This window comes from Cervus elaphus, chromosome 33 (assembly GCF_910594005.1).
Source record: "Cervus elaphus chromosome 33, mCerEla1.1, whole genome shotgun sequence".
In the NCBI taxonomy this organism is placed as follows: domain Eukaryota; kingdom Metazoa; phylum Chordata; class Mammalia; order Artiodactyla; family Cervidae; genus Cervus; species Cervus elaphus.
The window spans coordinates 59958778-59972864 of NC_057847.1; the positions used below are offsets into that span (position 1 = coordinate 59958778).

At 34.3% G+C, this 14087-nt stretch overlaps 1 protein-coding gene across 7 annotated transcripts in view; it reads right to left on the reverse strand.

Annotated features, from left to right (window-relative positions):
• Window positions 1–457: 457 nt before the first annotated feature.
• Window positions 458–14087, reverse strand: part of SPOPL (speckle type BTB/POZ protein like) — a 51242-nt gene continuing 37612 nt past the window's right edge. For 6 of the 7 annotated variants that reach the window (XM_043894147.1, XM_043894143.1, XM_043894144.1 and 3 more), the window contains 6 exons: window positions 13258–13435; window positions 13122–13177; window positions 11368–11490; window positions 8189–8331; window positions 8046–8099; window positions 458–4687 (listed from right to left, as the gene is read on the reverse strand). In XM_043894147.1, coding sequence (XP_043750082.1) covers window positions 4543–4687; window positions 8046–8099; window positions 8189–8331; window positions 11368–11490; window positions 13122–13177; window positions 13258–13435 — 699 coding nt within the window. In that variant the 3' untranslated portion in view covers window positions 458–4542. The remainder of the gene's footprint in view (window positions 4688–8045; window positions 8100–8188; window positions 8332–11367; window positions 11491–13121; window positions 13178–13257; window positions 13436–14087) is intronic. The other variant, XM_043894146.1, reaches the window with a different exon arrangement.

Consider the following 14087-nt stretch of genomic DNA (forward strand, 5'->3'; position numbering starts at 1 on the left):
AATATGAGCATTAAGTCATTCCAGAAAGGTGGTGAAAAGTGAAAGTCGTTCAGTCGTGTCTGACTCTTTGTGACCCTATGGACTGTAGTCCACCAGGCTCTTCTGCCCATGGAATTCTCCAGGCAAGTATACTGGAGTGGGTTGCCATTCCCTTCTCCAGGGCATCTTTCCTACCCAGGGATTGAACCTGGTCTCCTGCATTGAAGGCAGATTCTTTACCATCTGAGCCACTAGGGAAGCAAGTACATATATATGCAACATCTCCAGATCAAGGAACAGGCCTTTAGTAGGTTTCAAAGAAACACTAGCCTCCCTATGTAGAAAAGACAATTACTATGCATAATTCTAAAGGTTACCACATCAAATACATAGCTCTTCTTGTAAAGCATCACAGTAACCTGAAAAAGAATTATTCATACTTTCCAAATAAACACAAAATAAACCACATAATTCTGAATAAGTAGTAACAACTTTATTTTAACTCAACGTGCTGAAATGCAAAAAATATTTTCAGCAACAAGATACAAAAAGTATGTATCTCATCATTGACATCAGCTGATTAAAAATGAGGCTGAAAAGTTCAATGTGTCTTTATACATTTGAATCTTGAAAATCAATTCCCCCCAGAACTAATTTTTAAATAATTTCAGCAGACTTTTATTTTCAAAAATGGGACTCAAGTTATATCTTCATTCTAAAAAACTGAAGGCAAAAATTAACTGGGTTACAGTATACAATGATAAACTCTAACAACAGAAAAAGATTTAAATATAAGAGTTCTTTTTCAAACGTAAAGTCCACATACTGCAAACAGAAGACACGGTGTGGTGATTTCATTCTGAGTGAAGAGGAAATCTCGCATGGTAGGCACTCAATATTTGTTCAACTGGACCTAAAATTTACATCATTCCATTTTAACACTTAAACAAAGTAGAGCTCATAATCTGTATAAAAGAGGTTTGCAAAATACTCTTATGTGTGCTGAAAGTGCTGTCTTTATAATCTGAAAACACTAAAACCCACCCACCCACCTCGTTTTGCAAGAATACACTGAATATTTTCATTTTACCCATTAAAGAGCATGAACATCCAACTCAAAATTATTCACCTCTTCAAGTAGACTTGGCTTTGAGAAAAGCTTGCTGAGTTGGACTTAAAACAACTTACTGAAGTCCCTAGTGTTCTATTTTAGTTAACACCAGGAAGCATACAAAGATTCTGTTTAGATTTTGAATTTATGCACAAAACTTAAATGGGTAAATAAATTAGTTAATTACACATCTGGCAATTAAAGCTCTAACTTAAATCTAGTTTAAAAATAAAACAATAATGTTCATGACAAATTTTTAAGAGATTTCATTAATATTTTTAAACTCAATTTCAAAACTGATGTCCTAAAAAGGCACTGTTTTCACATTTCATCATGCAGTAAATTGGTCACATTTTTGAGAATTATAATTTCCTCAATTGTCCCCCCAAATAAAGCACATTTAAATGGAATACATTTCAACTAACCTAAACTTTCAACATTTAACTGAGTCCTATTTTCAGAAATTCACTTTTGAACATACCACACACAAATCCAAGCAAATATACATATACACACATACACACGCACACACACTTGCCTAATGACCACATAATACATGCAAGGATCTCCAATTACTATTTCAAGACAATGACACATGAGTATTCAAGGAGGTAACAATGGCAGGCCATATGTGATGGCACCTTCATATTTGTGCTCCAAATATCGATACACACTAAAATTAAAAAATGAAAAAGGCACAAATATAGTGTTTCTGTATCTCAATCTAAAGAACAGTTCTCCAACGGTTACTTTTATAATATGTAATGTTTAAGACCAGTAACTACTTTTCTAAGAAAGAGCTGTTTAGGTGACAAAAGGGAAACAGGAGCAGGCTTTAGTTCAAAAGGCAACACTGCTTTGGACGAAATCTGTGTCTACTGAAAATCATGTGTATAGTTCAAAAAAAAAGCTATTAGAACACTCACTTCAGAATACATTAACAGTTTTACATTGCCTCAAGAACCCACAATACCAAAAATATACATAATAAATAAAAAAAATAAATCAACTACCATGTGATTCTGTTAACATAATGGTAGGCATTATATTATCTGAAAAGTGGACATTTCTACAAACGTGGATATCCTTACAGCACAGTGTTTGACATTTTTGGTACAAAATGTGTTACCAAACAAAAAAAAAAAATCTTTATAATAAAACCCTTCAGAATTTGCAATAAACACTAAAGTAAGGGTAAGCTGAAATGTATATTATAGATGTTACCACTGAAGTCACTATGGTTAGAAATGTAGATTCAAGCAGTGAATTAATTCATAATGCATCTGTGTGCATTTGATATAAATGGATACACCAGTATTTTTTTTTAATATATGACAGCAAAATTCTAGGGCCTAAGAGGGGAATTTTTTTCTTCTAAGACCCTGGCAAAATCTCAAATCCTTAAAGTGTATATGTATGTGTGTGTTTTTTAAGCTGCACACTGTAAATTTAAAGGCTCAATCTTACGGTTTAGTTAAGAAGTGAATTTCTGCTCCCTATAATACTCTTCCATAGGACAGAATCCATTCATACGTAAGAATCCTTCTTCTGTCCCAACGTAGTCTTTCAATATTAAATTTAAGTTAATACAACAAAGACTCAAACTACAAAGAAGAAATGAAGATATCTGAAAATACCATCTTTTCAAACTTCAGTCTGATGTGGATAACAAACGATTATTTGACAGTGTTTGTTCAATGTAAATATGAATCATTCTTGGTATATTAGGATTCAGTAAATACCTAATAGATAACAAAAATAATATCTATTTTAAAACTTTAGCTTCATTTTTTTTCCTTTTGCCCTAACTTCAAAAACTAAATAAACAAATTATGCAAATTTTAATCTGGAGAATAGTTACATAGGTAAATATACAGATATAAGCATTCTTTTTTCCAGTGACACACTTTTTCCCCTTGTGGTCAAACACAAATCCTGCCTAAGCAGCATACTCCACGGCTAGAGGAAATACGACGCAGCACTCGACACTGATCGCTCCTGCTTCGCCGTGACGACGCACTAGAACAGACCTCTGCTGTGATCAAACTGAAGATGTGTATGTGTTTTAAAGCTAAAATTCACTTATAATAAAGAACTGGCCTGTGAAAAGCAGTTTATAAACAGTTTATCCTGTTCACATTACGCATTATTTCAATTATCATCCACAACGTTGGTACAGTAACTGAGACAGACAGGAGAAACCTAGGGAGGAAAGAAGGTTTCAGGGTGTAGCCTGACATATTTCTGGGGGTCCTCTCCTTTGGTCTTCAAATAATAACAGTTCATTGTTTTTAGAAGGAGAGTAGATTAGGATTCATTTACTGCTCAGGTGCCTTCTCCAAAGTGTGATAAAACAGTAGTAAGTTCAATAATGAATATCTGAAAGTCAAACCAATGTAACTATAATTGGGAATACCTTTCTTAATCTATTATCACAAACATCCCCATTGCCTCCATCTTTCTTAAAAAATTCTTTCAAAAGTTAAGACAATTAATTATACCACATCAATTCCCTCAAAAGAAAAAAAAAAAAAGAGTACCATTTAGCATATAAAAGTTACACATTAAAAGTGCATATATATCTTTCTTAATTGGCCCAGTCATTAAATTTACATTTGGTCATCCTTACTTTTAACATATAGAATTCTTCATGTAAATGTAGGTCACTATAAATTAAAAAAAAATTAATTCAGCACTAAACATGCTTTCTTCTTATTGAAATCTTAACCTCAATCAGTTCTCAATCATTGTAAACTTGGATAAACTCACAAAGAAACACAAATAAAGGTTTGTTATGCTTCTCTTAGTTTGTTGGACAGTTAACATACAAACATCACAAATTTCACTAAAAATTTGGGCCAACTCATTGCATATTTGCCCCCTGAAATGAAAAATAAATTAGAACTGAAGCAGTGTATTGCCATAACTTACCTTGAAGGTAAGCAGGTTCTCCTGTATTTATAGAACTTAGACTAGAAACATTACCAGTCATCTCCAACACAAGTGCTTTTTTAAAGAAAAACCTAGTTTTAAACTTTTAGTACAGGACAAACCCTACAAAATTCATCTGCCTTTCTCAAACTAATGGAAGATCCTTTTGAAACTTACTATCTTCAGTTATCAGTATTACTGCATTATGGAGCTAGTGCAATCCTGCATAGCCTTGGTTTCAATGACAAGGCACAATAAAAAAATTAAAGTATTACATGAACAAGAGAAGTCACTGAAGATAATTTAAGGCCTTGAAGTGAATTAGAGTATAATCAGTCTAATTTAAAGCTGAAGAATAAACCATAAATTATCCACCTGAAATGCAAGCAATATGCTTTTTCAGCTTCTGTTCTGTGGACAAGACAACAGAAACAACTCTTGCTTATGGTTTGTGTATTAGAATCCTTCTGGACCTGGAGGAGTAAAAGTCAATTCCATTTTTCTACAGTTCATGGAAGGTTTCAAGACTGTTTTAGCCGTTTTCGTGGAATACCAAACTGTGGACACTGTGCAGATGCTAGTGCTCGGAAGGCTTCTGCTACCAAATGTGGGTGAGACTGAATCATGGACTTCCACCCGGATGTTTCCATTATGTCCGCTGCTTGGCTGAAAAGTAAAAGTAAGAGATGTTTACTAAGGAGTACTTTCCAAAATGCATTGTTGCACTGTCATTTTTTTTTTTTAAATTTACAGATTTCAAAATTCTGTCTCCCCTATGTATTCACACCACTTGAATTCATTAAAATATCATCTTTACCTTATTGGTATTTTCTGTTGTAACTGAAACTGTCCAATTTTTCTGCAAATTCTACTCTCCTGAAGTGTATGACACTGGTCTGCAGAGCTCTCTCCCACTGCTGCCATTTCTACAGTCTTTCAAGCGCTCCTTTCTCTGGCTCTTACACACAGGTTTCCTCTAGAGTTCCAAGTTTTGCCCTCTACTCTTCTTTCATCTTATCTCAGCCACTTTCACAATTTTAACTATCATACTCAACAATGATAAACAGTGATTTGCTAAGTTCTAGACCTCCCCACAAGGTCTGTCCCCAACCGCCTGTTCTCTTTACTTGGATGTGCCTTGAAAGCCATAAATTTCAGACTGAGGATAAGAACTCAGCATGTCTCTCTTGATCCCTAAATTCTTCCTCTTTCATGTCCAATCAGCTCATGCTTCCACCATCACCCAGTGATTCAAGTCAGAAACCTGGAAGTCACCCTAGATACCATCCTTTCCAATCAATCATTAAAGCCCTATTTGAATGCCCAAAGGTATCCTGAATCCCTAGTTAAGTAAGGTCAACAACATCTCATGCTTGAATTATTATAAAAGTCTCCTAATTTCTCTTCTACTCCCCTATCATGCTCTTCTCAAACCAGCTTCCATGCTACCTCAGCAATAAACACCTTAGAAAGGTCTTCTGCTGTTCTCCAATGCCAGTACACAGGTTCTTCAGAAAGAGAGATGAGAAACACAGTTTCCGAGTTCTTCCCCCAGCTTTCTACCTCCCATTCCATGCTTTGGCACTTTGTATAATATTAATAACAACAACAACAACAATACTGAACTGTTTATTGTTAAAGGACGTACACCATGCTGAGTTAACACAATTACTCCAGCAACAAATCCAGTTATCCTTGCTTGTTTCCTGTCTTCTCTGCTTTGTACCTACCTACCATCCAAATAATACCCAAATGTTACAGGCTGCCCATTCAAAATATTACATCCTTTTACTCCCTCTAGCCCCACCATCACTAATCAAGTTCAGTTTTTACCTTCATCTCTTGCCTGGACTACTTCAATACCCTTCTAACTGGCCTACCTATACATAACCATGCTCCTTAATTACCACCACCACCTCAACCACCCCACGCTCAAGAACGCGGAGAGACTGCTAAAACACACACCTGATCACATCCTACTCCAGGTTAAAATCTTTTACTGTATGCCCATCTTCTTTGAATAATGTCTAAAAGCCCTAATGCTATTTAGATGGCCTTCCATGATCTGATCTTTGCCTTTTTTCTCTAGCTTCTCATGCTCCTCGTCCCCATACTGTTCTTTCTTATCTTCAAACCATTGCACACCTGTATCCTTTTTTTTTGGGGTGGGGGGGGGGACATACCTTTCCACCTCTTCCCTCTTCTTCACCAGGGTAACTCCTACTAATACTTCAGGTCTTTATACAACAATTCTTCAAAAGGACTTTCTCTGACACTTAGGTCAGGTCCCTTTGCTACGCTCAGATGGGTATGCTCTCTGCCTTACCTATTGTTACACTTTATTTCAACTACTTTGTTTAGTTTCTATATATTTCCTGTTAAACCATAAACTCCATGAAGGCATGAAAAACATATGTTGTGTTCATAAATATCTGTCAAATGAATGATCAACTATTGCTTCATGCATCTATACTTGGATTCAAGCAATGCTTTCTGTCTGCATGCTTTTATTTCCTCCTCAGTTCTGCTTATTCTTATTCAGATTTTAAGACAAAGCTCAGTCATCTCTACATCTAAACCTCCAGCCTTGTGTCCTGCACATACCCTTCTTTATGACATTACTTACCATATTATAATGAAACATGCATGCATGAGTTTCTGTCATTAGATAAATTTCTTAAGAACAAGGATTCTTCCTCATACTTGTTTTTATATGCAGCACCCTAGCATAGTGCTTGACACACAACTGATGCTAGGCACATGTCTGCTGAACAAAACATTAGCTAATAACAATTAAAAAATGTGCCTGACATCAAATTACTAGTGTACTTCCACATTTACAATTTCAACTCACTGTTTAGGATCACATAGATTATTAATATACCTGATATTTTCATTGATTTAATTCAGTAAGTATCTATTGACGGTCTCAACATACACTATAGTTTCTACATGGGATAGAGAATAAGCTTATATTTTTTGACACTGTAAAATATTTTAACAGACTAAAATCAGAGATTGAATGTGGCAAAGTATGAAGCATCACAAAATTATCATTCTATTTTTTTTCTAGGAACACATACCATGATAATGTATTATCTATCACACACTGACCAATATATAGACTAGCTAGTATTTTAATATTATTCACTCATTTTTACCTTCAGAAAACAGAATTCACGAACTATTAAGAATTCAGTTAACCAACTTCAAATCTATCAAAACAGATGAAAGCAAGGGAATCGTAAGTCAAACATTCATTTTCTTGTCTTTGACACAATCTCTTTTTCTTACATCAATTTTTGATAATTTCCAAGACAGAGTTTAACGGTTTATAGGCAAAAACTAATCAAAAGCAGATGCAAATTCTTCAACCTACTGACTCTCCTTTTGATTTTGAGTAACTGCAAAGAGTAAAAAAGTCACTCTAAAAATGAGTGAAGAAAGGGGAAAAAAAAGGGAATAATAAATTCTCATGGTTATGTCATTCTGAAGACTCAGGCTTAGAAAGACGTCATGACTGCCCTGCCCCCTAGAGTTTTACCAGGGGAAAAATCAAATTGCTACCATTTCTGGAAGGCTAGGTAATTAACCTAATGCAGAATGTGATGCAAAGTACCTGGCTGCCCTAAGAAGCAGTGGCATTCAAATGTCAAGACTTTCCAGGCTAATCTGGAGGGTACATTTCCTCATAGGATAAAATAAATATTTCCCACATTTTTAGAAATGCTTCCTGAAGGGGCAGGCATAGGGTCTCTAGCAGTCACTGAAATACCTGGACTGAGCTACATGCCAATATGAACATATATGTCCATCCCAGTTCACATTATAAGCTGATCTACAAGGGAGCATAGCCTCAAGAATCCACTACGTGGTTAAATTATTATTTTTTTAAACTGGCAGTTTGCTTCACGTCACTAATATCTGGATTCATACTTATTGTAGATGAACAAAAGGCTATGCAACAAACACGTAATTTCATGTATGCAGATCAACTTTAAGTCAGAAACTGATGTCGTCTTACTTGCTGTTCCAGTTTTTCCCATCTTTACACCCAAGCTGTCGAAGTACACTGCACCTGCATTGAAGATTTAAACACACTTAAGAAAAAGCCAGGTGGAAAGCTGCTGAAGGTGTCGTGTCCACTGAGATGCAAGCACAGCTTACCTGTTAATAAAGTCTATGGCTTGTGCTTTCAACTGCTCCGCACTGTGCAAATCTGCAAGGACAAGGGTGTCAGCAACATTCTCTACTGAGAGGCTGCTACACAAAGCTTCTTCACACATGACCTTCAGTCGTTCCAGTGCATACTATCCAGAAAGGAAAACACAACAGTAAACACTTATTCAAGCTACCGAGTTCTAAATACATGGTATTTATAACTTAGGAAATGAAGTTAAAGCACATTACACATCAAACTGAGGGTACTTTAAAAGTCTTTTAAGTTGTTTTAAATATAAAGAAAGTATGAGTTACTGCATTCAAGACAAAGACTAATTTTTCTTAAGAAATTTCTATCTAAGTTCAAGATACAGGATGAAATGTCAACCCACTCCAATATTCTTGACTGGAGAAACCTGTGGACAGAGAAGCCTGGAGGGCTGAAGTCCAAAGGGATATGACTGAGTGACTGAGCACACATGTAAGGTATAGTGTATTTTTAAAACAGAGGTTTATACTTTAAAAACCTCTTAGAACTCAAAAAACAAACAAAAAAATACCCTTATTACTCAATACTCTTAATGAGTATATTTCTCTTTTCTACTATTTTAAACACCAGTCAGGACACTGCATATTGTCACTATTTAATCCTGAAGAAAAATTATAAAGATTAATACTCATAACCATAATTTGTATTTGACATACATGTGAAGAGAACATATTTGGCAGCTTTAGTGAGGTATAATTGACATACAAGAAAATGCACATATTGTTCATACAGCCACATAATCATCATTAAATCAAGAGTGAACACAATCGTTATGCCCAAAGTTTCCTTCTATCTCTTTGTAATCCTCCTTTCTCACCCCACCCCAGGCAAGACCTCTGATATGTTTTCTACTGCTAGAATTCACATTTTCTGAAGTCTTCTATAAAAGAAATCATACAATTTGCACTTGTTTTTATCTGGCTTCCAGTCATTATAATTATTTTAAGATTCACGCATGCTATTGTCTGTGTATCAGTAGTTCTATGCTTTTTATTGCTCAATGGTATCCCATTGTCTGTTGATGAACATTTGGGTATTTCCAGTTTTTAGCTGTTACAAATAAAGCTGCTATAAACATTCATATAAGTCATTAAATGGGCATATGCTATCTTTTCTCGAGTATAAACCTATAAATAAATGTACTGGATAACATGGTTAAGTGTAAAACTTTAAAAAAATTGCCAAACGGTCTTTCAAAGTGGTTGTATCATTTTACACTCTCATAAGCAGTATATGACAGTCCACATCCTTGACCAGACTTGGTATGGTTTTAATAATTTTAGCTGTTGTAACAGTCAAAGAAGTATCTCACGGTGGTTTTAACTTACACTACCCTAACGAGGTAGAGCATCTTTTGATATACTGAATGGACATTATTTTAAGAAGTGTCTATTCAAATATTTTTATTTTTAGAAATAACTTTGTTTACTTATAATTGTTTTGAGAGTTCTTTGTATAGTCTGAATATGAAAGTCCTTTATCATATATATTCTGGATAAAAGCTGTTCATCCGTTATGCTTTGCAAATATGTTCTTCCAGTCTGTGGCTAGTCTTTTTATTCACCTGTGTCTTCTGAAGAAGTTTTAAATTTCATTGAAGCCCAATTTATCATTCTTCCTTTTATGTATTTTTGGTGTCATAGCCAAGAAGGCTTTGCCTAGTGTAAGGCTATGAAAACATTCTCCTATATTTTCTTTTAGAAGTTTAAGATTTTTTTAGGTTTATAATCTATTCTGTGTTACTTTTTGTATATGATGTGAAGTACACACATACAGAGTTTGGTTTTTTTCAAGAGTTCAACCACAGTTTATCTTTTTGGTACAGACTATCAATTCCTACAGCACCATTTACTGAAAAGACTATTGTTTCTCCAATCAACTATCCTTGCATGTTCATCAAAAATTATATAGTCATACATGTGACAGTCTATTTCTGTACTGTCTATTCTGCTTCAATGAGTTATTTGTCTATCTTGTCACCAATACAACGGTGTCAAATACTAAAGCTTTATGAGTTTTCCATTTTATTAATAATCTTTTTCAAAGTTATCTGATTATTTTAGGTCCGTGCACTTGCATGTACATTTTTAAAACAGCTTGTCAATTTGCACCCCTCATCCCTGCAAAGGCAAGCTAGGATTTTGATACTGACATGCTGGTTCTACTAATCAAAAGAGAAGTGAAATTTTAACAATGTTAAAATTTCTAGTCCATTAACAAAACTTCCTCTCCATTTACTGAGGTGTACCTGAATTTCTGTTATCAGTATATTATAATATTCAGCATACAGGTCTTGAACATCTTTTGTCAGACTCATGTCTACGTGTTTTGTATTTTTCGTTCCATTATAATGGCATTTCTACATTTAAATTCTGAGACAGTCACAGATTTGAATAAGTTGTAAGAAATAAGACTCCATATACACTTGTCCCAGTTTCTCCCAATGGTAACATTTTTCAAAATGAGTATAATTATCACTATAAATATGTATTCATGTATACACATACAGACATATACATGGACAGAAGTAGCATGGATATTAGTACTTTTGGAGAAAGCTCCCAATGGGTTTTAGCATTTTCAGGATTGAGAACTACTGACTTTGAAATTTCCTGCCACTTTTACACTGTTTCCCTATCTTCAAGAAATAAGCACTGTAAAAGAACATTACAAAATAAGATTTTTTTCTCTACATCCTTGTATCAAAAAATAAATCTTATGAATACAGGATTAAATTAGAAAAAATACACAATATTTTCTTCCTTTTTTATAGATGAATGTCATGCACTATATCTTAAGACTATCTCAAAATTGCAATAAGTTATACACACTACTGTGTGTGTGTTCTCATAAAACAAAGTAAAGATACACTCAAAACTACTGAGTCTGACGTTAACATTCCATTTGTTCCATATACTCTAAATTAGCTCAAGGTATTTTTATGTCTTATTGATTTAAAATTTTTTCATTTCCATGTTATCCCACTGCGTTATTTCATAATACTCTCAAGAGGCATCCATGAATAGTATAAATTAATTCAATACTTCAAGTTATAGAGGGTTCTCATTTGATGATAGCTTTCTAGATATGTCAAGTTTGAGGACATTTTTCAGCTCTTTAAGACCTAATTACTTACTTTGTCTGCAGCTGCCAACAAGTTGTCAGCCATTTTGTCAAGGTTTGGCGCTTTCCCTGTGTAAATGAATCTCATCATTTCTTTAAAAACCTCAGGGTCTACATCATTTATTTCCACTCGATTCTGGTATTGAAAACATAAAAAAATGTTGTATTAAAAAAAAAAAAACACATAGACAATGAACCAGAGCAAAACTGACAATAGTTTTAAAAGCCCCGAGTCTGCACTTAAGCAATGTACAACTCAAATATTCATTAAAGCGTATTTTAAAAGTTAAGCAGGCAGGTCTAAGAAGAAGTATACCAAGTCAAGCACTACCATGTAGAAACAGAAACCCCAGTTTCTCAGTTAAAAAGTCAAATACAAATAAAAACAAATCTGTAAGGCCAAACTAAATATATCTTTATTCAGTTTCTGATCACTATCTTAGAGGAAGATGGCTATTAACTTTTTTTGTTTAAAAGAATTAGGTTGTAATACCACGCCTAAGACCCTATAATGGTTCTTAGTCCCAACTTTAAGTAAAGGTAAGGTCACGTATTTGAGAACGTATCAGAGTTCACAACCTCAGAAATCTCCTACAAAAACGGCACGTGATACTATCTTCTGGTACATCATCTCTCTGCTTGGGACATACTCAAGTCCAAAGACGACTGGTTGCTTTTTAACTCCTGAATCTTTGCATTTGGTTTCTCTCCTGAGATCAATGAAGTTAAATATCTAACACTATATATATATATATAATAAAACAATACCAAACATTTCTGACCTTTTGATGACAATAACATTTGACATCATTGACCAGAAGACTGATCACACTACCGGGCCAGACCAACAATCAAAGGAAAGAAAGCAGCTATTTTATTGCAGCCTCTAGTTCTGCAGGGAGGATAAAGCTGAGCCACGTAAATAAACCTATGAGTTGCAATAAGTTGGAGCAATAAGGCTCACATGTAAGACAATCAGCAAAAATCAATCTCTGGTCTTTAGTCTGACTACATTTCAAAATGGCAGATGAAAGAGAAATACCTGGGAAAACCAAATGGGTAGTATTACAGTTCAAGTAGACTAACAATAAACATAATTTATGTCCTTTACTGGGCTTCCCTGGTGGCTCAGAGGTTAAAGTGTCTGCCTGCAATGTGGAGACCAGGGTTCAATCCCTGGGTCGGGAAGATCCCCTGGAGAAGGAAATGGCAACCCACTCCAGTATTCTTGCCTGGAGAATCCCATGGACGGAGGAGCCTGGTGGGCTACATTAGTCCATGGGGTCACACAGAGTCGGACACGACTGAGTGACTTCCCTATCACCTATGTCCTTTATTAAATATAATACACAATATTCTTATTATAGTGGTAAAAAGAATGTAGGAATTGTTTCTGTTCTAGAAAACAAATTCCAAAATCAACTCAAAAGTGCAACTCGAAAGTCTAGAAAGAAGGAATATACACCTTAACTGGAGAACTCTCAAATAGGTATGGATCAGAACAGTCCTTTCAGATAGCTATCATTTTGATATCAACTATCCACTTATTTTGCTATTGTGACACCTCACGATAGCAATAGCTGTTATTTGGAATGCTAGTCCACATTAAGCTACATCTATTTTTCTACTATAGAACCCATTTCACCCCATCCTCTTATTTCATTCTAAAATCATAACAATAAGAACATGCACTGTTACTTTTAAAATACACATTCCAATATTCTACATGTATATAAATTAGATGTGAGCCCTTTAAACAAGGTTTACCTTTTTGCTTTCTTCCATTTCATGTTCAAACATGGCATTAAAAACTGGGGATCGAGCTGTAACAAGATTAAGCATCATTATTTAATGCAAAACTTTATGAAAGAAATGCCATATATTACTCAAAAGTAGAAAGTACCTGCAAGAACAGATTTATGAGCTTTAAATTCTTGTCCTCTCACAAAAAAACTGCAATCTGTAAATCTTGTGTTTTCCCAGAGATTACCTAAATCTTCTGCTAGTCGGCATTCAGGCACCTTTAGCGTATTTGTATTAGTATGTCCTGATATATTTACTGAATCTTGGACCACACTCACCTAATAAAAAAAGGGACAGCAAGAAAAAATACTTTCATAAGTTAATATCAGCAGTAAGCTACTAAGTTTCAACCTAAATTTATCATTAAAATCATGTAGAAAATTCAATGTACTCCTTATCAAAAATGCTAACATCTGGAAACTGAATTTAAAGCCACATATTAAAGCAGAGAAATGATACAGAAAAAAAATTGAAATGAATTAGATAATTTTAAGTGACATTTTACGTAAATAAATGGCTTACTGATTCCTGAGAATGCTCAATTATTAAAGTAATCACAAAAACTATTTCTCAACAACAAAAAATGGTCATAATATTATTCCAAATTCAAATAGGAGAAAATACTTTTGTGAGGAGAAAAAATTTGTAATTTTCTTTTTTATTTCCTCACATTACAGAACTATCAACATTTAAAGTTTATCAAACACAATAAACACAGCATAACACTTATGACATTTTAGAATATTTTAAAATGTTGTTTAAAACTACAGACTATAATATGCAATTTGGGCAGCATTTTAAGTGTTGTCCCTACATGTTTCAATGCTAATAACACTGATTTAAATATTTAGCAATATTGATTTAAATTTTAAAGTATAAGAATTCTCACAAAACAATGTAATTTTAGTGTTCATGGAAATCTTTCACTAA